Source organism: Clarias gariepinus, chromosome 9 (assembly GCF_024256425.1).
Source record: "Clarias gariepinus isolate MV-2021 ecotype Netherlands chromosome 9, CGAR_prim_01v2, whole genome shotgun sequence".
NCBI lineage: Eukaryota > Metazoa > Chordata > Actinopteri > Siluriformes > Clariidae > Clarias > Clarias gariepinus.
The window spans coordinates 31,973,398-32,000,906 of record NC_071108.1 but is presented as its reverse complement, the minus strand read 5'-3'; the positions used below and the strand labels follow the sequence as shown (position 1 = coordinate 32,000,906).

Sequence of the window (27,509 nt, the reverse complement as noted above, 5' to 3'; positions counted from 1 at the left end):
AACAAAAACAGCTCGTCATGTTTTAATAATAATAATAATAATATTAATAATAATAATAATAATAATAATAATAAAGCTTATTTATTTAAAGTGCCAGGTTCGTGCCAGTTCAGCTTGCTCAATGTAGACACTAGGCAGCAGGCAGGCATTCAGAACAATTTAGAACACACCCTTCTGCTCATACCTAAGCCATGTCTAGTTCCACACATGGCCCCGCCTGCTTGCTCACAGGTCCCCTCTGGCACTGTAAGTGCTGTTTATCCGAGGAAAGGCATGGCCGGTCTGTCAGAGCCTGGATCTTCTGAAATGGAATAGAAACTTTCACACTCTTACACTGCTGCTGATCAGTCAGCCTGGAGAACATCAGAAACACTGAAGTATGAGGACAGAGGGGAGAAACGTCACAGTGCTCCGGCATGGCAACTTCTCACAGGTAGATATCCTGTAATTATCATTTATAGAACTCCTCTTAAGGTAATGTGATCATAAAGGATATACAAATATGCATGATTTTTTTTGCAATGCTATTATTTCTTAGTGTGATATTACTTATACTGGATCACTTTGATTAGCAACATTTGCATAAATCAGTGCAGGAAATTATAATCTCTCCATCTCCTCCTTCTTTTGATCGACTTTCCCGTTCTGCAGCATGTTTTGGAAACTCTCAGTCATACTCAGGCATGCTTTCTTATCTTGGTCAAACAACCATGCCTGGACGTGCTCCCCTCTCCTGAAAGATTTTTTGATGTTGTTGCTGTTGTTGTTTCATATTAACCCCCTCATTTGGCAGGGTAACCCAGTCATTAGTCCTGCTCACCACCGCAGCCTGTTATCTCATCTCCGCTCAGCAGGACAATAAGGTGTTTTGTATCATGAAAGTGGTGCAATTTATTGTTCGGTAACCATATAAAGAGCTCAGTCTGTGTGATTCTAGTGTATTGTGGAAAGCTGCAATTTTTACCTATACAAGCCCTCTGATTGATCACTTAGTACTTTCTTGAATACAAAATTTCAGACAAAACAGTGGCACTTCTCCAGGATCCCTGGTTCAAACCTGACCCTGAGCTTGGGTTACTGTTGTGTACAGGGTTCACAATCTTTAAAGAACATGCATTTGCACCAATCTTCTCCTAGGTGTAAATGTGTGTGTGTGTGTGTGTGTGTGTGTGCCCTGCAGGGTGCATTCCTGACTCCCACTAACCGCTATCCTGACCAGGATAAAGTGCTGACTGTAAACGATTGTGTGATTTATAACAGGATATGGAACAAAACAGATCGACTTTGTGGTTTCAAATGAAATAATTTTCTGTGAATCCCGTTCTTATTAGTAATCTGGCACCAGAGCACAGGGTCAAGTTTGACAAGGCCACAGAGACAGAGCTAAGGGATTTTTGCTTAAGGGCCCCAACTTGGGACTTGACCGTATGACCTTCTGATGAGTAGCCCAGAGCCGTAAACAATGAGCCTCTGCTGTCCCACTACAATGAAACCAATATATTTTGCTATTATTTAAACATGTAATACTAATAATCATTGTAATACTCACTTATAAAGTTATTATATGAAAAATTTTAAACCTATGCTGGGGTGCAAACTTTTGTGCAATACTGATTGATATACAGTAGATTTACATTTGTAGCTTTTAATGGATGCCCTAAAAAAAAAGCTATTTTAAAAAGTGACATGTATTCTCCGTGTAAAAAACATAACCTTATGCTAGCTCATGCAGTCGGGGTCTAAGAGTACCATCAAACTACAAACTCTTTAGGAAGGTGAATGTAATATGAAACAAAAACACACAATAGTTATTAAGTATATTTACAAACATACTTCTAAACTGTTGCATGTCAGAGTGTTTGATGGTGATTGAAATGATAATGAGCTTGAGTGGTGTCATGATTGAATCAGTGGAAAATCCTTGTCAGTAGAAATGAGGTCACAATCAGCATTGATTAAATTGTTGTCAATGTGTAGATTGTCTTTTATCAAGAGAGAGAGAGATAGATGGATAGAGAGAGAGAGAGAGAGAGAGAGAGAACATCCTCCCTAAGAAAGTATGCGTGAAATGTGAAGCCATGTGTGGGTTGTACCTGGCTTGACTGGTTTTATGTTGCTATGTTTAACTTTAGTGATTATGCTGTATTAATATAATTGATCATCATCTGTATGTGTGTTTGTGTGTGTCTTGTCAGGTCTTCCCTCCTGCCCCAGCCTGGCTTCCCCTTACTTCACACAGAAACGGTAAACATCCACCAGTCTCATTTATTAAAATTTCTTCTGATTATGATTATTATGATTATTACACCGGTACCATTTAACCCTTATTCATGACAGTCCAAGATTTGGCATACAAGGCATTTTTTCCCAGTCGACAAAAATTGTTTTGCACTGGGGAAAATAGTTATTTAGGACTATAATTTTTAATCTGAAAAAAAAAAAATTATAAAATAATAATAATAATAATCATTTTAAGCATTATCAGTGTCTCATTGGTTTATTTTCTATACTGACGATACTGACTTTGGGGAGAGCAAAATACATCCATCAAAATGAATAAACAAAAGATAAAGAGGATGCAGAGAAGTTGTGGTAAAAAATTAGTTGTGCCAAAATTAGATTTTAAAAAGCCTAATATGAATTAAAGTGTATGCATGAAAGAAAAACATCAATTTCTATCTTCTTTTACTTTTTGCCTTAACATCTCCTGTACCTCCGCGTTGTTCTATTTTAACAGGTTCACTGGTGGCATCTCCAGCCTCAAACTCTGAGAGGCCTAAACGCAGTGGGATCATACCAGGTAGAACTCATGCTTTTACATTTAGAGTCTATAAAAAAACAACCTTTCCTGACCTTCTTTGATCCTTTATATCCCAGACTGATCCAAGATCAATGAGATACAGTAAGCTGGTACAGTAACAGTTTTGTGTTATGGTATGGCATGTAGGGTCAACTTTAGTATTCAATACATAGCATTTTAATCAGAAGGTTGTATCTGGTTTGTGAAATTGCTGGATGTATTGAATATACATAAACCCTTGACAGTTTACTTTTCCACTCATGTCATTTTATATGTTAATTTGCTTTTATAGTTTACTAACACATCTGGGGAAAATGTTCATATTCTTCACAGTTTTGTCTTGTTTCTACTGTCATGTTCACATCCTTCAGATGAATGCATATCTATAAGCTAGATGATTTAATCATTACATAGGTTAGATTAGATTTATTTCTGTTTTAGCTGCAGTCTTGCACGTACATGTACAGTGGAAATTTTTTTCTATTTATTCAAATGAGCTCGTTGGCTGGATAAAGTGCAGCTGACACAATCATGCTGGGTTTAGTTGAAAAAAAAAATCCCGTAAAAGTTAAGTTTTTTTAAACTAATAAAGATTTGCAGGCAATTTAGGCACCCTGGTTTACCATTTAATTGACCAATAAAAGTCTCAATCTTTTTATTGGTTTCATTTTATACAGTTTAACAACAGTTAAATAAAGTGCTATTTTTCGTTCTCTGTTTACAGATTCATCACATTTATATGAGCATAAATATAGTTCTGTGTCTGGAGATGGTCAACTGTAGATCAATGACCTGTCTCTAACCTCAGTATAATTTCCCTTCCACTGATAAACAACTGCTTTTCCAACATACATTTATCAAAAGTTGTGAGTGGTTGCTTTCGAGTCTAATATTACCAGTCTAACAGGTAGCACCCATTCAGTGTAACACCCACACCGGCATTCGTTTCACTTCAGTAGAAGATTTCATGAAGGCTTTTCCGCTGCTGTGTTATCACCTGTCATACTGCCTGTGAAATGTTGAAATGAATAATAAAGCATAAGTAACATTCGTCTTTTACTAGTTTTGGCTTTGTATTCTTAAAGCCAGACAGTGGAATCATTTACTCAGACAGTTATACAATTTCATAAACTCTTAAGAGCAGAACATGGCAACAGAAGTGTAGCTTCTGGTCTTGATCAAGTGTCTCTATTTTAGAGTTTAAAAAGTTTATGCCATCTACAGTATGAATAAGAGCATGTAAGAGTGGCAGAGTTTAAATAAATTTATGTGATTATTATTTTTATTATTGCATATTTATACACTACAACTGAAAGTCTAACAACTATTGCGTTTTCGAAGCAACGTACAATGTGCTTCTCAGTATATGAAGCTTTGAACACACTGGGATGATTTTGGGTTCACATAGGGTCACTTCCATCAAGATGGAGCAATGTGTCACACGTCGGCAACAAGCATGGCAGAAATTTAGATTCTTCTTCAGGAACAGGGTAATTTTTCACCATGGTTCCTGAAACTGACACCAGTTGACTTCATTATTTGGGGTAGCCTTAAAGGAAAAGTCTATTGGAACAAGCCTCGCATTGTGGAAGATTTAAACAAAAATATCTGAACGTGAAATAGCTGATATTCCCCCTGATATATTTGTTGATGTGTGACACGTTGCTGGACAACCGGGAGATATGAAAACTGAACATAAGTTAGCTAAAGACCAGACAAAACCATTAAGAATGCCAGTTTCTTTGGATATGTTGAAAACACTCTTGACAAAGATAATGCATGTGACTGATGATTTAGCGAGCTAGCATAAAACCATTATGTCACTTTTCACTATATGTTAAGACATCGTGTCAGTGAGAGAAAAAGCAAAGCTAATAACATTTCCCTCAGATGTGTTAATAAATTTTATAAAATACTGCATGGTCTAAAATTCACTATACAGTGGAACCTTGGATTACGAGCATAACTCGTTTTAAAGGTCGGCTCATATTCCAAAACACTCGTAAACCAAATTTAATTTTCCCATAAGAAATAATGGAACCTTAAATTATTCATTCTACATAGCCCAAAAAAAAAAACATAAAAATAATTATTACAAAATATAAAGTAATTAATAATAAAATAAAACATTATTAACAATAATAATAATAAAACAAATGAACCTGCACTTTACCTTTGAAAAGAATCGCGACTGAGCAGAGTTTCTGTGTAAGGCAGAGCGTGTGCGTCTGTATGTGTGTGAGAAGCTGAGAGGAGGAGGGGGTTGAAGGGGGACTGTAAAGGCGAGAGAGTGTGCGTGTGTGTTGGTGTGAGTGTGGGAGCACGGTGTCAAATTACGCGGGCACACACACGACAGGGTGATACAGCGAGGGAGAGGGAGAGGGAGAGAAAAAATGGATCTTTACCCTCTAATGAGAATTGCTTTTGCTTTATACGTGCGCACATACATGTTCTAATAAACAATACATGACTGCTGTACACACACGCTTACAAACACAAAATAAATTGTTTTACACACACACAGACACGGGGTCACAGTGTATAGTAAACAGTACACGCGTGCTCGGATGTTGAGACCAGTAAGAGACGCGCACTAAGACCAAGCAGGGGAGACGATTACCCACAATTCCGCAGCGCAAGAGAGAGAAAAACCATTGACTCAGTTGTGATCACGTGACGCTCGGCGTCAAAACAAGGAGCGCATGCGTGATACATGATACTCGTACTCGTAAACCAAGACAATGCTCGTCTTTCAAGTCAAATTTTATTTTCTTGCGGATCACTTGCAAACCGCGTTACTCATTATCCAAGGTTCCACTGTATATTCACTTTCACCTAAAACTTGAACCCTTAATTAAGTTGAAGCTGTGTTATAATTTCAGTTAATAATTTTTTTTTTGATCAACATTATTATCAACATAGCAAATATTGACACTGAGCCACAGCAACAGTAGACATGATTTAAGCTAATGTAAATGCACAGTAAATTGACCGAGTACTTCTGAAATATGGAAACTTGTTGAGTGATAATCATAAATTGTACACTTTAATTATTTATTTCTTTAAAAAAGGCTAATTCTTTAAATGGGAAACAGCAATGTTGGTTAGAAACTGAGAAATATTGACAGTAAGAAAAACTAGGTGAGGTGAAGAATAGTGAGATGTTCTTTAGATGTATTGGTAAATGACTAAAAAAGCAGAGAGAAGGGGGGGGGGGGAGAGAAAACTTGGCAGTGTCCTTAAGCAGAATTTTCAGAGCTTTAGTCATTGGCTAGTTTCTGCTTGCCCTTCATATTTGTTAGTTTTTTAACAGCTACTTCATGTTCTCACAACTTTTATCACCGAAATAGTTCAGGTGCATTGTATAGTATTTTATTCAAATAAGAAATAATTTAGTTTAAGGTTATTTTATTGTGAAGTGAAGGAGAACGAACAGAAATAAAACAGCAACACCTCCTACGCTTTCTGTAGAAAGTGTCATTTTTGAGAAAGAGCAGTTCGAGAGGAAGTGTGTGTGTGTCTGTGTGTGTGTGTGCGTGTATAAACCGAGAGAACAGAACAACCGTAGGTGTAGGTGACACAGCTGTGTTGGTTTTATATCCCTTACAGGTTTCAAGTCCCAGCAGGTTCCTGTCATTATAACCAGAATGTTTTCCTATCATTCTTTCCTTCATTTCATCACGATGCAATTGTGTTATGCATAACTTTCTTCGTGTCTTGATATGAAAACCAAACGTTTGACATGAAACTTAGATAGCTGGAAAAAATAACACTGTTGCTGAGGTCATTGCCAACTGAGCTCTGGAAAAATCGTACGCAGTTATGTACGTCAAACCTTCATAGTGCATGTGTTTCGTGCTGCAGCATGTCCAAGAGCTGAGATTTTTCCACAATGCTTGTTATGAGTCTTGCATGAATGTGTGGCAAGTTTATTTCAAGCGTTAACAGGGAGCTTAAGATCAATTTGTAATGTGGCAGTGGTGACTCAGAGGGTTGAGGCACTGAGGCGGTTCAAGCTCCAGCTCCACCAGGTTGCCATTGTTGCTGTATCATACTGTACTGTATGTATCATGTTGGGATATGCAAAGAAAGAATTTTACTTTGTATTGCGAAATGCATTTTCCCATAGGAAATAATGCAAATGCTGATAATCCATTCCAAAATATTACCGATATTACCACACTACATTTGCGACACTATAATCATATTTTTGTTGCATATAAAAACTATTAAAATGTTTAGAAAAGACAGGTAAATGAAGACAAATATGAAATAAATAGACATTTAACCTCACTTAACCTTAACTTATTAACCCTTTTGGCCCCGGCTGCTTTAAAAATGAAAGTGAAAGTGTCTCTCTTTTCTTCTTGCTACCATCATTGATTACAACCCTATGACCCCATGTCTTTACTAAATCTTGCACAAAATGCAACCAACACACACACACACACACACACACACTGTATTTTTAAAGAGATTGGCATTTGACCATGATAAGTTTGGCCATACATTCCAAACCAACAACAACAGTATTATAGTTGTGTGTCAGGTTGTCATTAAGCATTAATCATAGCTTTTATTTATTTATTTATTTATTTATTTTTTCAGGTATGATAGCTGCAGGGATCTTTATAATCCTGCTCCTGGCGCTCTATGCCGTTCTGTGGAAATGTATGGTGTCTCCACCCAAAAGGTGAGAAATGTTTCCATAGAAATGCTTTGTGCAGATTTGTGACTAATTGATTTATTTAAAACGCCATGTCCTTATTTTGAACTCTAATCTCTATTTTTCAGAGGCAAAAAGAAGCGGATCTTAAAGGGAGCCAGGGTTGCCGTGTGACCTCTCCGATGTCAGGAGCCGTATTTCTATGAGCAGACATTTATTAACTGGGCTTTAATGAACAGAAGTTCTAGACATGGCTCTGACAAAAAAATCCTTGAGTAGGTTAAACTACTGTATTTTGCAGACTGTGGCCTAATCAGGAACAAAAAAGTGCTGTCATGGCCACTAGATAGCAGCACTGTGTATGATTTGGCAACATTCCCTTGGCGTCAACCAAAAACGCAAGTATGGACATGAACTAAAATGAAAGCTGTTGTAGATGTTCTATAAAATGTTGCTCTTTATTTCAAGTCATTTTAATCGCACCTGTGCTGCTTACCCTACTGGATGCCTTGGAAGTGTTTATCCTCTATATGAAGTGTCAGATTACACAAGAGGAAAGGTGTGTAGACAAGCATGGTCCCGTCCTGTACACTGAAAAACTGATTCATGTATTAGCATTTTTACATTGAAGGCAGAATCTCCATTGAAATATTTTTGTTTATTTAATGATTAAAGAAAATAATACAAATTGGTATGTTTTTGTTAAGTATAAAGGCGTGAGAAGCAAGACTGGGGATGATTTGATCCTTGATCTGATTTTCGTTTGTTCAAGAACGCACATGTGAAACACAGATGAAATGGATTAGTTACTCAATTTCTTTTGTTTTGTTTTATTTTAAAATGCTTTTGCTTTTTTTAATTGTTGAGCTATTGATGCATATTATATTTCAAGCCCGCAAACTAATCCTCACCAGTTCCCATTAATAGTTGGGGATTTTGCTGCTTCTTTTCATTTATAAACTCCACTATCAATTTATATGCACATTTTAAAGAAATGGAAATAGCATCAAATGCCTTTTGAGTAAGATATTAATTTTACTGATGATAACAGTCGTGAAACGGCCCTTAAGATGGCGGCGGGGATTTGACCAAGGGGAAGTCAACAAGACTGTTTTTACAAAACAGTATCAGAACACGGAGGTATTTTCTCCCAAACATCCCCTTTGGCCTATGTGAACTCTGCACTACATGAAGGGACACATGTGTGTGTGTGTGTGTGTGTGTGTGTGTGTGTTATCCCGTAGAGCACTGGAGCATAGATCTTGCTGGGTCAAAGTCTTTGTGCCTTAGACATGTTAAGTATATAAATAGTAAAAATTGCAATATACTTTTTATTTTATTGCATGTAATGCATTTTGTTCCATTTTAATGTAACTTTAATGAAAATTCATATAAATAATAAATCCTGGAAACATAAATTGTGATTATTTTTTAATAAATTACTGTAACAGCAGGTCTCTTGCTTTCATATTATCAGCTCGCTTATTTATTCCTTTTTGGGTTTAATTTCTGTGTTCTGTCTAACAATGATAACTCATTCACTGCAAGTGAGCATATTGTGGGTTTTTTTGGGGGAAAAAAACTGTTAATGATGTCAGATGCAAAAAGGAGGGAGCGAACAATATGTAAATGAGAGTAAAACTGAAACCAGAAAACCACCTCATTTGTGTTTCCATGTCAAGTACAATGCTGGTTAAAGATCAAAAAAAGACAAAAGTTCCAAATACAATCAGGAGTGAAGATATGTGAAGATATGAGTGTGCATAATGTTAAAAAGGTGAAAGGTGAAAAGGTTTAAAATGTTAATAATCCATACATATAAACAGACTTTTAAATAAATAAAAAGAACTCTCAACTTCAGAACCAAATTCTGATTATTTCATTAGCCTGTTTTTCGCTTTTCCTGCCTCTGCTCCTCTGTTAACCCATAAACATGTTAATTGGCCTGAAGTCTTAATGTAAAAGTACAGTACATACAAGTTAACAATTTGGTTTAATTATTAATTAATCCATTTGTTCATTCTGTATGCTGATTGACACCCTAATGAGGGGTCACAGAAGCCTTTCCCATTAAACTCGGGGTGCGACCCAACACACTGCACAAGCATACACACTTACATACTATTTGGAAACACCAGTTAGACTGTGGGAGAAAAACAGAATGTCAGATGTCAGGAGTTCTAACAAATATCTTTTCTCACTTTGGTTTAAGGAACACTTTTCTTAAGATTTAATTTAATCATATTTAGAAGGGTTCAGTACACTCACACACACACAAATACGTATATATAACTGCTTAACTAGATATTAAAAATGCAAGGTCTGTAGATTTGCAAGGTGACAGTTCACCTTGCAAAACTAGGTTCAAAGAGCCAATAACTATTCCGCAATCCCATATCCACAACTGGTCCTGTCCTGTTTGGTTATTTATTGGATCTCTTTTTTAATAACCTGCAGGTAGCATTGCATCAGCAGTTTGATGAACTTGCAAACACACACTCAAATACCCAGAGTGCATTCCTCACCCCAACAGCGCATATTTTATTTTATGACACAGTCAAATTTTACTGGAGTGTACAGTATGGCAGCAGTAGTGTTTCAACAAAAAGACATTATATGCAAATGTAATGGAATTAAATAAAGTACAGTACAACCAACAAAAAAGAAAATATGTGTAAAAAATAAAAAAAATCTCTCTTAAGCATTCAAGGAAATGCTAACACCCTATTAACAGCTTTACATAGCGACTGTTATGAAGCCTATTTTAAGGCTCTTAGAGGTGACACATTTTGTTTGCAGTTTGTCCTGCTCTAACAAATAAGTTTTTTTACAAAGCAGAATTAGGCGAAGGAAGTTATGCAAATAATGCCTAGATATTCAATTTATCCTATTTTTTTTTTTACATGCAACATTTGATCTTTACAGTTAATTCATAGAGGAGACTACCTTAGAAGATAGCATTTTTTTTTATTTTTTTTTTAGATTAATTACCTCCCTGTGGGGCATGTGGTACAGTATATATACAGTAACACTATAAGCTTCGACATGAATTCCAAATTGAATTGTTCATGTAATGTCCTGCAGCAGCTGAATGCACTTTAAAAGTTTATTAACTTGCTAGCAAATGACTAGCATGGTTCTGAGCAGCGCAGATGGAGTGAAGGATAATGTTAGCCATATCTGTAACTTTGACAAAAATTGGCTGTAAGATTTTACCAGGTGTAAGACTATGTAAAATAAAATAAAATTTTTTAAAGTTGATGCTATCTATGTCCCAGTGCTTAGCTGGAAAGATATAGAACCACTAGCATTGCTAGCAAAACATTTAGCTAGTTACTAATTAGTAATTAATCAGTTTCTTTGTATGTTTAAATAATAGCTTTGTTAGCATTGATAGTGCATTGATGTTTCCATCTGTTAAATGCATTAAACTACAACCTAAACTAAACATGAATTATCTAACTAACTATATCTACATTTATCAAGTCAAGTATCCTGTATCCTTAGCTTTATAAACTATCAATATAAACTTGTCAATCTTTTAAGGTCTATAGGCACTTTTGTGATTGTGTCTAAATGACTAAATGAGGTTTCTTAGGTTCTAACAAACAGGCAGCTCCCGTCAAATAGTTGTTATTTGTACTGTAATTAGTGAAAGACTGGACGTGATACCATTATCAACAAGTATCATCCATTTTTACGTGGCATTAACCACAAGCCAAATTTAACTTGTATAATCAAGCAATATTTCATCGCCATGCCCAATTCCATTTTTGCAAACTGTGTTAGAGCAGGTGTTAGAGCAGGTAAAACACACAACTGTATTGCCGAGGTGAAAAACTTTAGCTTTATCCCTATAAAGCAGTTCTTCTGACCCTTATATTGCACTAGTGTGTATACTGACTATTGTTGAGTCCTATTGTTAATAAACCATCCTTTTCATTCTCTGCCAACGATCTCCAATCAGGAGGAAGAGCAGCAGAATAGGAGGGTTGTCACAGAACTAAAGACAAACATTGCTCTGGATATTTTTGGTGTCCTCCTTGCTTGGTTCTGGTGTCATCTCTGGGTCTAGCTTCACTTCTTCATAAATTTTGGGCACCTTTGTGGCATTGTTGGGCTCTGATCCAGCATGATTCTCGTTCGTATCAAAGCCATCATTTTTGTAAACTGCTTTGTTGCGCTGCTCCATCTCTAGGTCTTTTTTTCTTTGAAGCTGTAGCAGCAAAGCCTTGTTTACAGACGGGCCTGCAGAGAAATGCAGTAGAGATTTCAGGTGAATGTCTGGAGTTTACTACATGTTTTTATGTAATTATTTACCCCCTTGGGCTTTTCCTAAACATTGTAATGATACAATGTAAATGGACATAATTAGGATTATACTGTATGTTTTGGTTTGAACGCACAAACCACTATACGGAAAAACACATTCTGGTTGGACGATACTGATACCAAAGTTGTCTGGCCTGGGTACAAAGTGCTATGCTCATAACATTAAGAAAATCAGCCTCACTGTGAAGCGTAGTGGTGGTAGCATCAAGTTGTGTAGATGTTTTCCATCAGCAAATATGGGAAACTGGTCACAGGGTTGAAGTTAGGGAGGATGGGGTCAAATACAGGGTGATCTTAAAAGAAAACCTGTTCTGCTTTGAAATAGGTTGAGCAGACTGAAAATTCCACCCTTAATCTGAGTCTAAACAGACTCCATCCAATCTGACATTATTTGAGAAAATGTAAAGTAGTAATTATGTCCCAAGGGTGCTAATACACAAAAACTAGAATATGGTTTGCTTAATTGACTTTTGTCTTACAAATATATTTTAACCTTCAAATGTAAACATCCAGTTAATTCTGAATGCACATGTGAGGCAAGGGTATGGATTCTTAAAATGACTGATGTTTAACATTAACATTTATTAATAATTTAATTGGAAGATTTTTGCAAACCTTGTGCAGGTTTTATGTATCGATGTGTCTATTTTATTCTCCTTTTCTTGCCATATCAGAAGTTTTTGGCACAGGTTTTATGCCCGATACTCATCATGCAATAATTGGGAATGGCACTGAGGATGCCCTGCATCTCCAGGATCTGGGTATTAGATCCTGTATAGGTATAGTTTTAAGAGAGCCCAGTAGTGGCAACCTGGCTCAAACACCAGCAAATTAGAGTTGCACCTAACCATTTTGTTCAACTTAAACATTTTAACTAAGTTCAGATTCTGACCGTAATTTAAATATGTTGATCCTTAAATAATTTTTAATATATACCACCAAGCAACAAGTAACATTATCATACACTGAATCTAAAGTAACAGGATTTTTTACAAAAATCCATAAAGTTAACCATTAAAAAAAAAAAGAACAAAAGCAAAAGAGAAACTGTATGTACATGTACATCTCTATGTGTGTCATACCAAAAAAGCTGAGCAGCACAGGCAGGAAGATGAGACCGTGTGCCATTCCCAGCAGCGTGATGACCAGATTAAGACGGAAGAAGAAGATCTGGATGAGCTGAGCTTTAGCGAATGCCAGCACGACGATTCCAGGCAGGTTGGTCATAGCAACGCCAGCAAACACCTGTCAGACATGACACACAGTACATGAATCAGTAAAAGCACCCTCACAGATACATCACAGGAAGAGCGCTGCTGTGGTCAGCTATTAATAGGAGATGTGTAAAGAATATTGGGAGCACCTTTTTCAAGCACAAATATTTTAATATGAGCATGATGTTTTTTAGGGTTAGGGTTAATGCCCTATACACACTGGGTATAGTATGGTTTTGGATATTGAGATAGCTATGTTTTAAATGTCAAATGTCTAGTTATAGGCAGCTGAAGCACCTACCGCACTACCCATCTTAGCTGTAGCATCTTTGGCCCTCTCCACCTTATTGGACATAGTGCTCAGGGCGAAGGAGCGTGTTAAATGAGACACAAACTCCACTGATATCCCCACAGCCTGAAGAAAGTAAGACAGGAGAAATCATTACAAAAATTGTATAATTGTTGGACTTCTTCATCATCATTCTTGATATCCTAACAAGATCATTAGGGTTTTTGTTTTAATACATAGAGGATTACAGAAATTAACTTATAGGTTCAGATTTTTTTAATGAAGCAAAATGTAAGCATTGACAAATTTATGTTGTGTATAAAGAATAAATCCCATCAGGATTTGCTTTAATGGGAAAACAATCAACTTCTACTAAAATTAAATCTGATTGTCAGAACCATGTCCTTAAACCTTTCCCAAAATAGCATGTCTCTAACTGTTTTACTCCTCATCTAACAACACTTGAATAGCACTGAATATGTATACACGTTGTGAAATTGATATTAGCCTTTATTTCATTTTCACTCACCGTGACAAGGTTGATTAACGACACAGCGTTGTAGTCAATGCCCCACAGTGTCATGACACCCACTGTATCCACAGTGATCATTAGTATGGTGAGAAGGTTGAGGAGACCTGAGCGCAGGTCCATGCCGAGCAGGATGCAGCACACCACAAAGGTGGGTATCAAACAGAGCGAGAGGTTCACCAGGCCTTCATACACAATGCCAATGTACTGCTCGTAGTACACATACGTGACACTGCAGAGGAGACGGAGTGCAACAGTCACATTATTCAAGTCAATATATTATTATTATATATTATATACCAATTACCAGTATAGAACACATTGTGTACTGAGCTAAGTATTTGCTTATATGGCGTGGTGGCTTAGTGGTTAGCACTGTCGTCTTGCACCTCCAGGGTCCAGGTTCAATTCCGACCTCTGTGTGCATGAAGTTTGCATGTTCTCCCTGTGCCTGGTGAGTTTTCTCCCACAGTCCAAAGCCATGCAGATTAGGCTAAGTGGCATTCCCCAAATTGCCTGTAGTGTTGCCCTAAGTTTCCCGCGATAGGCTCCAGGTGCCAATAAATGTGCCATCATTCATAGAAAATAAAGGAGTATTTGCTTAAAGTGGTTCTTTTCAATTGACCTAGAAAGGGTGCTGTCAGTAGGGGGCAACATAGTTCCAAAATATGACCACAACTCTGTTGAATTATCGGTCAGATAGTAGGTCATCATTAATGCACTAATTATAATACATTATATTTTTTTAATGTAACAATTTGTAGATGGATGCACCACCTTAATGGATAAAAAAATTGTGATGGTATGGCATGCTGTAAGATGTGTCACAGGAAACAATTCAGGATAAAAGATCTTCCCTTTTGTAAAAACTCTCACTCACTCACTCACTTACTCTCACTCATTCATTAACTGTACTGCTTATCCTGCTTATCCAATTCATCGCAGGGCACAGATACACACATTCATACAATATGGGCAGTTTGGGAATGCCAATCAGCCTACTCTGCATGTCTTTAGACTGTGGGAGGAAACCGGAGCACCCAGAGAAAACCTACCAGCCATGGGAAGAACATGCAAACTCCATGTACACAGACTCAAGGTGGGAATCAAACTCAGGTTACTCAGGTTATCTTTGCCGTCTATTTAAACTTATTTTTAAGATCTGAAACAAATAAGTGTAAACCAATGCCAATAACATCTCTTGTTACTTGAAGTTACATTTCTATACATGAACTGATGAGATTCTACTCAGAAATGCATAGTACCTATCTTCTAAACTTAACAATAGCAACAGACCTACACATTTTAGTCTCCTAGACTCTGCATCAGCACTATCTTTTGCATAAGGCCATAATCACATAATCATCTCATATCTAATCGCAGGGTGACAGTGTCATGGTCAAAGAGATAGAGAAAGACATGCAAATGGGTGAAGGGTAGAAATGAGTTGCTCACGTATAGGGGAAAACCTCGAAGTCTTCTGCCGTGCCTGGCACACTTCTCATAGTCATGGTGATATTGTGAGCGATCTCTCTCGCCGTGACCAGAGCATTTGTAAACTCCTGTGAGTTAGTGAGAGGAGTGTGATACGCCATGAACCGAGATGCTTCACACACATACAGACAGACACAGAGAGTGAGAGATAGAGAGAAAGAACATTTATTATTAGAGTTATCATTATAATTCATCTGTCTGTTGGTATTTCTGATGCTGTGGAAATGTTATGATACAGAAAATTTTCAAAGAAAATCACAAATATCTTAAGAGAGGAGGGGCAAATGAAACACTCATATATAGAATAAAAGTGTGAGAAAGATTAAATGTTTGTAGTTCTTAATGCATAGGTTTTCTATAATGCTAGTTTTTGGAGTAACTAATTTTTTCCAATGCTTATATTTAAATTAGTCAAATTAATTTAATTTCAGATTTTTTTTTGCTTTAATTTAAGTCTTTTGTTTAAACTTGTTGATTCAATGCATCGTTACTTACAGTACTCTACTCCTACGTTTTAGGTTAGTCTATTTCCTGTTTCATTTAGGGTTACTCTGCCTATGCTAATGCTAGTTTTTGTTGTAGTGTGGTTATAATGACATTCTTAGATTATATAGGTTACTATGATGCTATAATTCCTAATCTAACGCTAATGGTTTAGTTAGTCTGTTAACTAAAAAGCTAGTTTTAGTTTTTATTCAGTTTTTAATTTATAATGCTAAATTTTAAGTCAGTTTCTTAAATATAAAGTTAATTAACTGTAAGTTAATCTGTTTACTCTTATACTAGTCTTTGGGATAATTTGATTAATATAATGTTTGCTAATTTTTAGGTTAGCCTGCTTACCAAAATGCTAGCTTGAGGTTTTTCTGTTACTGTACATCTAAAACTGGTCTTTCAGCCTGTTTTAGGTTTTAGTTAAATTTTTTTAACGTATTGCAAATTCTTTGGGTGAGCATGTGTACTGTTTTTTCCTCTACAGCACATTTTGGGTTAGTCCCCATAATTCATTGGTAATTTTAGGGTTAGTTTAAACTGATCATATGTTTTCATAGTATTGCTAATTTGGGGAATGATGTTTACTATACTGTATACTGCTGTACATTATACTGTAATGCTTGCACATATTTCAAATATTTTTTTCACCTTACCTAATATCTCTCCAGTCACATTGTCCATGACCACAGATGTATCATAAGCCCCCAAACCACTGTGGGGAAATAATAATAATAATAATAATAATATGAATAAAATTTAATTAATAGTAAACCTTTGCAGTAATGCTTTTTCCTCTCTGAGACTCCTAACCACTTTTTTAAAATGCAGAAAATAAATCATGGTTTTAGCAATTTGAGCACCACCTACCCTTTGGGACACAGTAAGTCTGGCCGGTTGCCGAGAAAGCTTGGGAGAAACTCGTTAAACTCCGTTACAGATGGACGCAAGACACCGTCATCTGCTTCTTGCATACACTTCTTACATATAAAGAGGTCTAGAGATAAAAGTGTATAGTAGCACTATAAATTAAAATAGTACGTCAATAAAACAACAGTATGACTGTAATATGACTGTGTGGCTTATACACACTCTCATAAGCAGGACAGAATTTCCCTTTGTTACTTCCGAGGAGGTAAGTACGACAGCACCTGGATTGGGGATTTAGCCAGTCAATGAAATCATCCACCCAGGAAGATGCTGGGATAGCCAAGTATGATCTGAAATTTAGGATATGGCATTGTTTTAGATGTCTACTTTCAAAGGATAGATAGATAGATAGATAGATAGATAGATAGATAGATAGATAGATAGATAGATCGATCATCACAAAATCAAATATTGTATAATGCATAATTGAGCTTGTTGTTGAAAGGAAAATCTCTTATCGTTTTAGGTTTTAGTCAAATCATGATACAAATAATATACACTGAAATACAACAAATAATTGTAACAAAATAATAATACAAAAAAAATAATGAATGTAATATAAAAGTAAATTAGAGTTTCCTTTGGGAATCAAAATAAATGTAACCTGAAGTCGAGCTGTGACAATTATGCCACGATGTGGTGGAGCATTATCATCCATGAACTGAAAGTTGGGGGTGTTCTGGTGGAATTGGGGGATGATGATGGGTTCTATGATGTCTCTGAGGTAAGAACGTGCAGTGACTGAGCCATGTACAATAACCAAATCTGTTTTGCGCTGACTGGTAATGCCAGCACAGACTGTTGCACCTCCTCCACCAAAGCAAACCCTGGGGACCATGTTGACCTCAGCGTATCGCTCACCTCGCCTTCTCCATCAACACTGACCCGACACTCATCAGTGAACAGGACGGTAGACCACTGCTGCATTGTCCAGGTCACATGGTCTTGTGCCCAGTGCAAACGTTCACGATGGTGTCTTGGTGTCAGTGGAGGCACCTGCAACGGTCGTCTGGCATTCAAGCCAAAGTGGTGGAGTCGGTTGCGAATGGTTTGTCTGGAAACCCTAGTACCCTCACATCTCGTAAACGGGCCTGCAGCTGTGTGGCAGTTGCAAAACGATGTCTGAGTGCATACAGTAGGTCCTTAGGTATTGGTCATCGTTCCGGTCTGTCACTCGTGGGGCTCCACTCCTGGATCTGTCATAAACTCTGCCAGTAGTTCTGTGTCTTGATGCAAGTCTGCTGATGACATTTTGAGACACACCAAGTTCACGAGCAACATCTGACTGCCAGCGTGACAAAGGCTCACTATGGCCAGGTGGTGCTGCACGTCCGTTAAGTGATGTCGTGTGTTCATGGCTGTTTAAATGATGAACTTGAAATGACTTACTGACAATACCAGCTTTTTATACCCACAGAATTTTGAAATTGATGCCACATTGAAAAAGGTTGTCTTTTGAGATTGGCCCCAATATAAGGCAATGAGACCATATAATAAGAAAACACAAAATGAGGTGTGTCTATCACCCCAATACAATTGCCACCTTATCCCAAAAATGTCTGAAGTGAAACACTGTATGTATGACATCCACTTTATATATATATATACACACAGTGGAACCTTGGATTACGAGTAACGCGGTTCGCGAGTGTTCCGCAAGACGAGCAAAGAGTTTTAACAAATTTTGACTTGAAAAACTTGCATTGTCTTGGTTTACGAGTACCGAGTATCATGTTATATTGTACCATGCCAGGCACCATCTGGATGATCCAAAGGAGTCATGGAAGAACGTCCTGTGGTCAGATGAGACCAAAGTAGAACTTTTTGGTCTTAACTCCATTCGCCGTGTTTGGAGGAAGAAGAATGATGAGAATCATCCCAATAGTACCATACCTACACTGAAGCATGGGGCTGGAAGCATCATGCTCTCTGGGTGTTTTTCTGCACAGGGGACAGGACGACTGCACTGTATTAAGTAGAGGATAACCAGGGCTATGTATTGTGACATATTGGGTAACAACCTCCTTCCCTCAGTCAGAGCATTAAAGATGGGTCGTGGCTGGGTCTTACAACATGACAATGACCCAAAGGACACAGCCAGGAAAACCAGGGAGTTGCTCCGTAAGAAAGATATGGACTATTTAAAAGCAAAATAACTGGTCTTTGATGGTCAGAAATCTGGCTGATAAGCAAGTGATCAAATACTTATTTGACACAGTAATTCACAAATAAATTGTTATAAAAATCATACAATGTGATTTCCGGATTTTTCTTTTTAGATTCTGTCTCTCACAGTGGAAATGCACCTAAGCTGAAAATTGTAGACCCCTCCATGATTTCTAAGTAAGAGAACTTGCAAAATCATGGGGTGATCAAATACTTATTGACCTCACTGTATATATACGGTATCAATTGCATCGTGAGCCGAAAAAAACATTCAGGCAATTACCAAGTCTAGAGGGCTAAACATTCCATGACCCTATAGCTTACGCTTATCTCCTTATCTAACAGCTATTAACATTTATTGACTATCCCATACTGTAACAAGCCTATTTTCATTGGCATCTTTTAAAAATCACCAAAGCTGCAAAAAGATAGAAGCTAGTGTGGCTCTTGCCCTGAACCATTTTTTTTTAACACTGCTGTAAAAGATATAGATAAAACCACTATTAGAAGATAATCCTAAGCCCAAGGTCAGTATTATACCTTGGCCAAAGGTGGAAATGTGTATCATTATGATCATTACAAACTAGCATAATAGTATATAGGTAATGTTAGCAGCTATCATTATTGTAAATCAGATAAGCTCCGAACTAGAATTATAGTAAACAGGTTAAGACAGTGGCATCATGGTAAAGAAAATAACCTGCAAATTAATAATAAAGCAGCCAGAATGACCAAGAACAAGTTTTACTTTCAGTCTCCTCTTTCTCCTATTATTCCTTTTTATTAAAAAAAAAACATTTTATTGTGATTTTTGTATGTGTGTGTGTGTTTGTGTGTGTGTGTGTGTGTGTGTGTGTGTGTGTGTGTGTGTCAAACTAAGAGGAAAGTGTTATCCACCCACTCACTGCACAACATAGAGCGTTGCTTCGATTGATAGGGAAAATCATGCCCCATAGATACCTGTGGCATCAACAATATTCCGATCTCTGGACATTAGGGCAATTTTCTGTTTTGCCACACACACAAATTCCAGCTCTTACCATGACAAATTTAGCAGAAAAGTTCTGTATTGTATTTAGCACATTTATATATTAATCTAGAGGAAAATTGTGTGCACTCACATGTTAGGAAATGATGTGGCATACTGGATCTTTTGGGTGAGGGAGAACTGGTTGCAGCCAACACTGGAACACACTGCGTTCATGCCACTATCACTCGAGAAGTTATAGCCTTTTGTTGTGACAAAATATACAGGAACACCAACCTCAAAGTACTTGTACAGGTATGCAAAGTATGTCAACATGTAGGAGTCCTGTAAAAGTGAACAGAGAAAGGCGATGGTGATAAGAAAGAAACTGTGAAACAGTTATACAGTATATGACAGTCTTTGTTAAATAAATACAATTTGGAAACTCTACCACACAGGTCCCGGTGTTAGTTATGTCTTATTGACTGGCACTTACTGATGGCATGGCCAGCTCCTGATCCAAGCCCACCTTCACATTGAACATCAGGTAGATGGAGGCACAGAAGAAGCAGAGGAACACCACGATCTGCATGGTGGAACAAATTTGAGCCTGTGAACCTACACATACTGTAATATCTAACAATGTAATTCAGTATGATCCTTTTACATTGGAACAGTTTAAGAATTATTATATTTTGCCAACCATATGATGATTTATTTTTTAATTGTAAGGGTCGTACCACTACTATCCTGGAAACCGGGTGGAGCAGTGCCGGGGCATAATATTTCTGCATTAAGGGAAGGAGGATGCCCTCATTGGGTTTGGAAGATCGTGGTTGCTTAACAGTGACACAGCAAGCTATTTCGCAGCGATTTGAATCTTGTCGCCGAGTGTCTAAAGACAGCAGTGCCACAAATGCACTCATCTGCAGCACAAAGTCCATTAGGACGGCGAAGGCAGCATAGAGCGCAAAAGACTTCACAGCAGGCATTGTACTCAAAGCACCTGGAATCACACATACACACACACACACACACTTTATTGAGTATTGGGAGGATACTGGGAAATTATGAGTGAAACTGTGTATAACCCCTGCATATACTTCATTATCATCTACTATGGGCACTAAAGCAATATACATGGGTCATGATAACCTCCCGAGCAATAAATATGCAAATAATATTACTAGTGATAATAGGTCATATCAGTTCATTGGTTCGGGCTGCTGCCAAGTAAGGTTTGGAGAGACCTACAGACGTCACACTTGTCTAAACTCAGTCCTGGGTTCTCCCCTGTTCTGTGCCATTTAGTGTGACTTCTGTTTGGAGAGACCTACAGAAGTCACACTTGTCTAAACTCAGTCCTGGGATATCCCCTGTTCTGTGCATTTTAGTGTTTTCACTAATTAATATTCCTTCCTGAGTTGAAGTGGGTTGTATAGTGGGTGGCCACGACTAGGGTTACAAACCTATGAACCGAGATAACTGATATAGTTTGGTAAAACTCACCCAAGAAGAAGCAAACAGATTCAGACATGCTACAAAGAAGCATGCTGGGAGCGACATTTCCAAGGACTCGACCGATGTGCTCCTCTCGCTGCTCTCCTGGACGGCGGACATCTCGCTGAAAATTCAAGAGGAGATAAAGCTTAAAATGTTCTGATAAAGAAGTAAAAATAACTGCTAATCAGATGAATGGTATGATAAAGCTAGGCAAGAGAAGATAAACCCGATAGTGCTCAATTATGCTGTTCAGGAAACGTAAACGGATGAACCAAGGACAAGGAGTTGCTCATTTAAACAGTAACTAATTTGAGAGAAATACCTGGTACTCCAGAACAAAGATAAAGATGTTGTCAGCTCCTACAGCCAGGACTAGAAAGGGGACCACCTGCAGAATGACTAGAGAGGATGGGATTCCTATCCAAGCATAGAAACCCATGGAGGATAGAACTGAACAGCCTACTACCAATATGCCCCCAAAGCCGACAAGGAACTTTGAGTCCACCTGGTGAAGTGAGGAAATATAAAGACAAGGAAATCGATTCAGTAAAGTAAACTGTCAGGACTTCCCTGTTTGCCCTACTATATTTCTGCTAAGGGTGTGTTAGGTTATCGATTAATATATAAATATTGATCAAATGTATTACCATTTGATTATTGTTTTGGTATGATTAATGCAATGTCATGTTTGGATATACTGGTACTTCCCATTCGTTCATTAATCGTTTTTTGCCACTTTCAGTATGTGGCTGAGACTGAGGGACTTTCCACTAAGGGGAATCCATAACTGTTGCATTGACAGCAATGACTTGGTGGGAATTACACACAGTAATGGTGATTTTTCTTTTTTTCTTTTTTTTTCGGACTATTTAAAAGCTAATCTCACCCTTAGGCCACATCTTAAACGTTTAACCACAAATCCTGCAAACATGATTGAACGAAACCCTAATGACTCACCAGAATACGTTTGAAGGATGAGTATTCTCCCAGAGCCACGGCAATATACAAAAAGATGACTGCATAACTGATCATAAAGATGGGGATGTCCTCAATTGTTGTTCTGTTTATTTCATCTTCCAAAGATCGCTGCAGGGAAATAGACCATTGGGAATTGGTAATGGAAAGAAAGTGTACAGTATATTGGGAGACTTCAGATTGATTAACCCCACTTTACATTAAATGACAAAGCCTGTGTGTCAAAAATGTGTGCATGAGAATTGTGTTGAGCTGTATTTGTACAATAAATAGTAACATTTAGAATCTCACCTCAGCCATGTAGGCAAAAGTAAAGTTGGTGCTTGGATTTCTCTGGTATTCCTGTACTATCTCCAAGAACTTTGATTCCCATTCTTGCACCACATTGAACTTTGGGTCATCCCGTGGATAGTTATTCAAAGAAAATGTGAGAATGAAGGCTTCAGCATCTGTGTAGTCATCATCTGAAAGCAAGGCATAACTCATGAACCTTTTCCCTATATAGGGAAATGTGTGACAATGACTGTTCACTTCGGTCTTTCGGTTGTCTTACTTTCATATCCGCCTACAGCCAAGAAGGGAAAAACAGGTCCTCCATAGTCAGCCATACAACTCATGCCAAGTGCAGTGATGTCTTTAAAAGACAATGGAGAGCTGTGTAGAGCATAAATCAAGGTTCAACTCAGTGGCATGGTAATAGCAACATTTTGCTCAAGGAGAATGAGACTTACTTGAGGCAGTAGATTAAATGATCTCTCCAGTCGACCTCTTTAGTCACGCCTAACTCGGTCATGTTGGCCTTTGCGTTCAGATTATCAATGCTGTTTTGGAAGTACTGAGGAAGACCGTTAACAGCGCAGTCAGAAAGAGCAGGGTTTACTGGATTAAGTGGAGCATAGCACACATCCTTAAGGCTGGTATTTCGTTGAAGGTCTTCCGACCAGAAATTGATTGCCTGGATTCTTTCTTGAAGCTCCAGTAGTTGAAAAATGAGGTCTGTGAAAACAGTAAGGCTTTAAGTATTACAGACTACTTGCTTAAATATTTTTAGTACGTTTTCAGGTATAGACATGTAAGACATTATAGCATTAAAGGTCCCGTTTTTTGCCATTTCTTTAACAGGTTAATGCAGGTCTGTAAACTCGTATGTATTAATGCTTTAGCTGAAGTACTCCTCAGATAATGCATTTTTTTTCATACCTAAAACATCTGTTTTATTCCTTTTTTTTATGTAAATGGGCTACTGCTGAGCCACACCCCTCCACGAAGCAGCAGAGCCATAAAAGGTGTATCTACTTACAGTATATGCGGTCACATTAGGGGAAAATCTGATTAGCAAATTTTTGCATGTACAGTAATAGGTTGCCTTGAACATCCTCTAATACCACTGAAATTTGCCAGTGGGTATACTATTCTCTATTAAGAAACAACATCATGCACTTTTTAACTATTTATTATTCCACTTAGTGTTGTGGAACATGTGCAAGGCAGGTTAGTTCCTTTTAGGATTTATGTTATATTAGGTATAAACAGTTCCTTCAGCGCATTCTCTTTTTTTTTTTTCTCGTTGTTAACATGTTAAGACAAAAAAACAACAACCGCATGCAGGTTGTCGTTACCTACAACACAAAGCAGTCCTCTGACATGAAGAATTGTGTAAAGTGAAAAATGCAATGACTATTAAAAAGTGAGGACACTAGAGATTCCTTCCATAATGTTAAACAAATGTTTTCTTACAGAGATATATCGACAATTTTTTTTTCTTTGTTTTTTTAAACAACATATTTTAACATATTAGATAGAATGAGTTATAAATCATTCTGATTAAATTGATTTACACTACAGCAATACTGTCGTAGTTTATTAAAAACCTTTGGACTAACCAGAATCTGTAATGCACCATCGCTGCAGCATAAGTTAGATTGTACACCAAACATTAAAAACATTAACATTAAAACCACTGAGGTTTTGGGTTCCCCCTGTGCCACCAGGGCAGCTCTGGAACGATAGACTCTGGGAGTGTGTTATGGTGTCTGGCAACAGGGTGCTGTGGGTTGGGGGTGGGACTTCTGTTAATCGACTTGCTTGTCTGATGTATACCATGGGTTGGGATCTGGCCTTAGCCCCATAAGTGGCGGACTGTGATGTACTGGGTGTTCTGGAGCCTTTTTTATCAGTAATAGCAGTGGCAAACCAGATCAAACCAGAGGTTTGTTTTTGGTCCCTGCGGGCATGTGTACCCATGGTCCTGTAAGCAGTTTACTGGTATATACGTGATTATCAGTTTAAATGTGTTAATGTTATGTGGGGTTAATGTTAGATGGGATGTTAGATGTGTTGAACATAGCAGTCAATAGGAACGGAATTGAAATCCAATGTGTTGTGTTACTATGGTAACTATCACTAAGCTTTTTAATCATCATAAGTGAAACCATTTTAATCTAAAGACACTTTTAAGACACTTGAATTACTAACCTTTAGAGATGAGGCCGCTGATGTTTGTTTTGCCAAATAGCAAAGAGTCATACACATAACCTTCTCTGCCTGGAGCTGTCAGAATCAGCTGGTTGGTACGAAAAAAGGGAGAAAAATGCTCATCATGAAAGTCCTTCTCACGCCTTGCACGGCTATTAGGAGCTGACCAAAGTTGAACAGGATCAGTAGTCAGTTCTATATGCATCAGCCCAGTTGAAAACGCCACCACTGCAACCAGACATACAACGATCACCGTCTTGGGGTACCTAGCCATTGTCGTTCCCCACCTCTGAAAAAACGAACCCAGAATTTCTTGTGCAGCCAGACTTGCTCGATCAGAGCATGTGATATCTTTGGGATCCACTGTTTTGTTAAAGTCCACTTCATTTTCATTATTGTCCTTGCCCCTTTTCGACAACTTACTCTTTCGCGTTTGGAAGACAAACTTTGCCACAAGGAAAGCAAGGAACAGGAGAGACAAAAATATAAAGACAATGAGACAGATGAAAAGGACACCGTTCATGCCTGCGATCATGAAGCTGGAAGACGCCACAGGTCTTAGTTCAGGTGGAGGCACTACAGGGCATGCATCCAGACAGTCCTGGCATGAGCATTCTTTTTCCCCAATGGGTGTTGTTTCGTTACAGCCTATCGCTACACCTGCATATGGAACCATTCCCTCTGGTACCTCAGAGGTCTCGTTAGGTAGAATAAGTCTAAAATCAATATCGAGTGGAGCCAGACCATTGCTAGAGTCACCCTGGAAATCTAACCAGCGCTGTGGTGTGCACTGCTTATAACCATATTGGCCACACATGGTACCAATAGCATATCCACCTGTAGCTGGAATCCGTACATTCTGGCAGGACCTGAAAGACGCATCGGAGAAGTTGGTCGAAACATAAGCCTGGTATGCAACCACACCATCTTTTTCCACTCCACCAATCGTGACGTTCACAGTTCTGGTGATGTTGACTACCTGGCTCTGGTTAGGACTGCAGGTGGTTATACAGTGTATCTGGGCAAAATTGTAAGTACAGGCTGGGCATCGGAGCAGCACAGCTTTGGAAAGGGTCAGGCTGTTTCGCAGAGCACGCAACTGAGTAGGGGTGCAGCAGGCAAATGAATTATTTACACCTTGGTCTAACATAGGACAGACCTCCTTCAGTAGCTGGTAGTGTTGGCCTGATGTTAAGGTTGCTGGCTGATAACTTTTGCAGGGTATGTATGGAGGAAGCAGGGGCTTTTCTACATCAGGGTTTAGACCACATTCATCATACATTACACAGTGACCAGGCTGAGGCTGAGCGTCACAAAGCACCTGCAACAGATGAGATAATAATAAAGTTTTTAAAGGAAGTCTAATCTTTTTCCACCATTCCTTATTGACCACTAATTGTGTGTTTGGTGCGTGGAGCTTGTGCCAATGTTCCACACTAAAGTGAATCTGTTTTACAATTTCATGACAATGTACAGTAACAAATCCAGTCTTTTCTGATTAATGAGTGTGAAGGTAGGAATAAAATTTGACAAAACAGGTAAATATGCATTTATTACTTAATATTTATTGTATAATACATGAAAGGTTGAGGTGAGCGCACGGCCTTGAAAATAGAGATTGCAGCTAGTGAGACTTTGTTACATGCCAACACTTTTTTTTCCTTGTTCCAACGGGTGCTCCCTATAGGTAGCAATGATAAGATATGCCAGGCCATAAAATGAAATGGCATGATATTGAATGATATAGAATCACATTCAGAGAATTTCAGGGATTTAATTTGTTGTTGTTGTCCTCATACTGTATGTCTACTTCAAGCATTTCATAATTTATACCAATTAAATAAAAATAGCACATTATTAACAGATATCTGTCTGATGTAGCAATCAGACTCTGTTGTACACAACTTGACCATAAAAATGATTTTTAAGGAGAAATAATTATGTGCTTAAGATGATGTTTGCCAGTAAGGACTTTTTAACTGACTACTCTTCTAACCTATAATCTGGGTAAATGTACAGTATACTCTTTTAAAGGCAGGTGGATAAAACACAAAGCAGGTAGAAAAAACATGCAGCTAAATACAGTAAAGTTAATTTTAACACGATAATTATCTGATACATAAAAATTTGGACATTGTTCCCATTCACTTATTCCTTACATATTTCAAACCACTTATCAAAAATACATATATATAGTTCTAACCTGCACTTATGTATATATTTAAAAGGAAAACGTACCAAATATGCAGCCAGTGTTAAAAAGACGAGGTCCCAGTTCTTTGTCAGGACACCCATTCTGTCGCTTTCTGAAAGAAATTGCCAAGTGACAGAGGTGATACATCCAACAGGGGGAAAAAGGAAATCAAGAGAGAGAAAAAAAAACAGAGAAAAGGGGATAAAACAATCTGGTATCCACAGATACCTGAGAAAATAGAAGTAAATAAGGAGGTAACAATTCCAGCCCTCCTCAATGGAATCGTATCAGATATCGACTATGGCCTGTTTCTTATCTGGCCTGATGTGTTCAGTGCCAATCACAAAGCACAAAACTATTATGCTTGTTTGATAATTAACTTGTGGGAGGACACTGGAAGCAAGGTACAGTATCAGTGAAGCAAACAAAAAAACATCTGCTTAATAAAAAAAGGAAAGGTGATTCCACAACATAGTCCTAAAC

The 27,509-nt window shown here is 37.8% G+C and overlaps 2 protein-coding genes across 2 annotated transcripts; one reads left to right on the top strand and one right to left on the bottom strand.

Moving 5' to 3' along the window:
* Positions 1-261: 261 nt before the first annotated feature.
* On the top strand, positions 262-9,361 carry sb:cb288 (uncharacterized). The gene is made up of 5 exons (XM_053503823.1): positions 262-433; positions 2,196-2,244; positions 2,738-2,800; positions 7,409-7,493; positions 7,595-9,361. The coding sequence occupies exons 1-5, from the start codon at positions 380-382 to the stop codon at positions 7,638-7,640; spliced, it is 297 nt and encodes a 98-aa protein (XP_053359798.1). The 5' UTR covers positions 262-379; the 3' UTR covers positions 7,641-9,361.
* A 618-nt stretch (positions 9,362-9,979) lies between these two features.
* npc1l1 (NPC1-like 1) lies at positions 9,980-27,274 on the bottom strand. Its single transcript, XM_053503820.1, has 19 exons — positions 27,071-27,274; positions 24,833-26,153; positions 23,089-23,353; positions 22,911-23,011; positions 22,649-22,821; positions 22,340-22,468; positions 21,705-21,887; positions 21,389-21,503; positions 20,620-20,885; positions 20,376-20,465; positions 20,034-20,224; positions 16,909-17,036; positions 16,687-16,813; positions 16,473-16,531; positions 15,286-15,436; positions 13,831-14,062; positions 13,314-13,427; positions 12,881-13,043; positions 9,980-11,714 (listed from the first exon to the last, which is right to left on the bottom strand). The coding sequence occupies exons 1-19, from the start codon at positions 27,125-27,127 to the stop codon at positions 11,470-11,472; spliced, it is 4,110 nt and encodes a 1,369-aa protein (XP_053359795.1). The 5' UTR covers positions 27,128-27,274; the 3' UTR covers positions 9,980-11,469.
* Between the last annotated feature and the right edge of the window lie 235 nt (positions 27,275-27,509).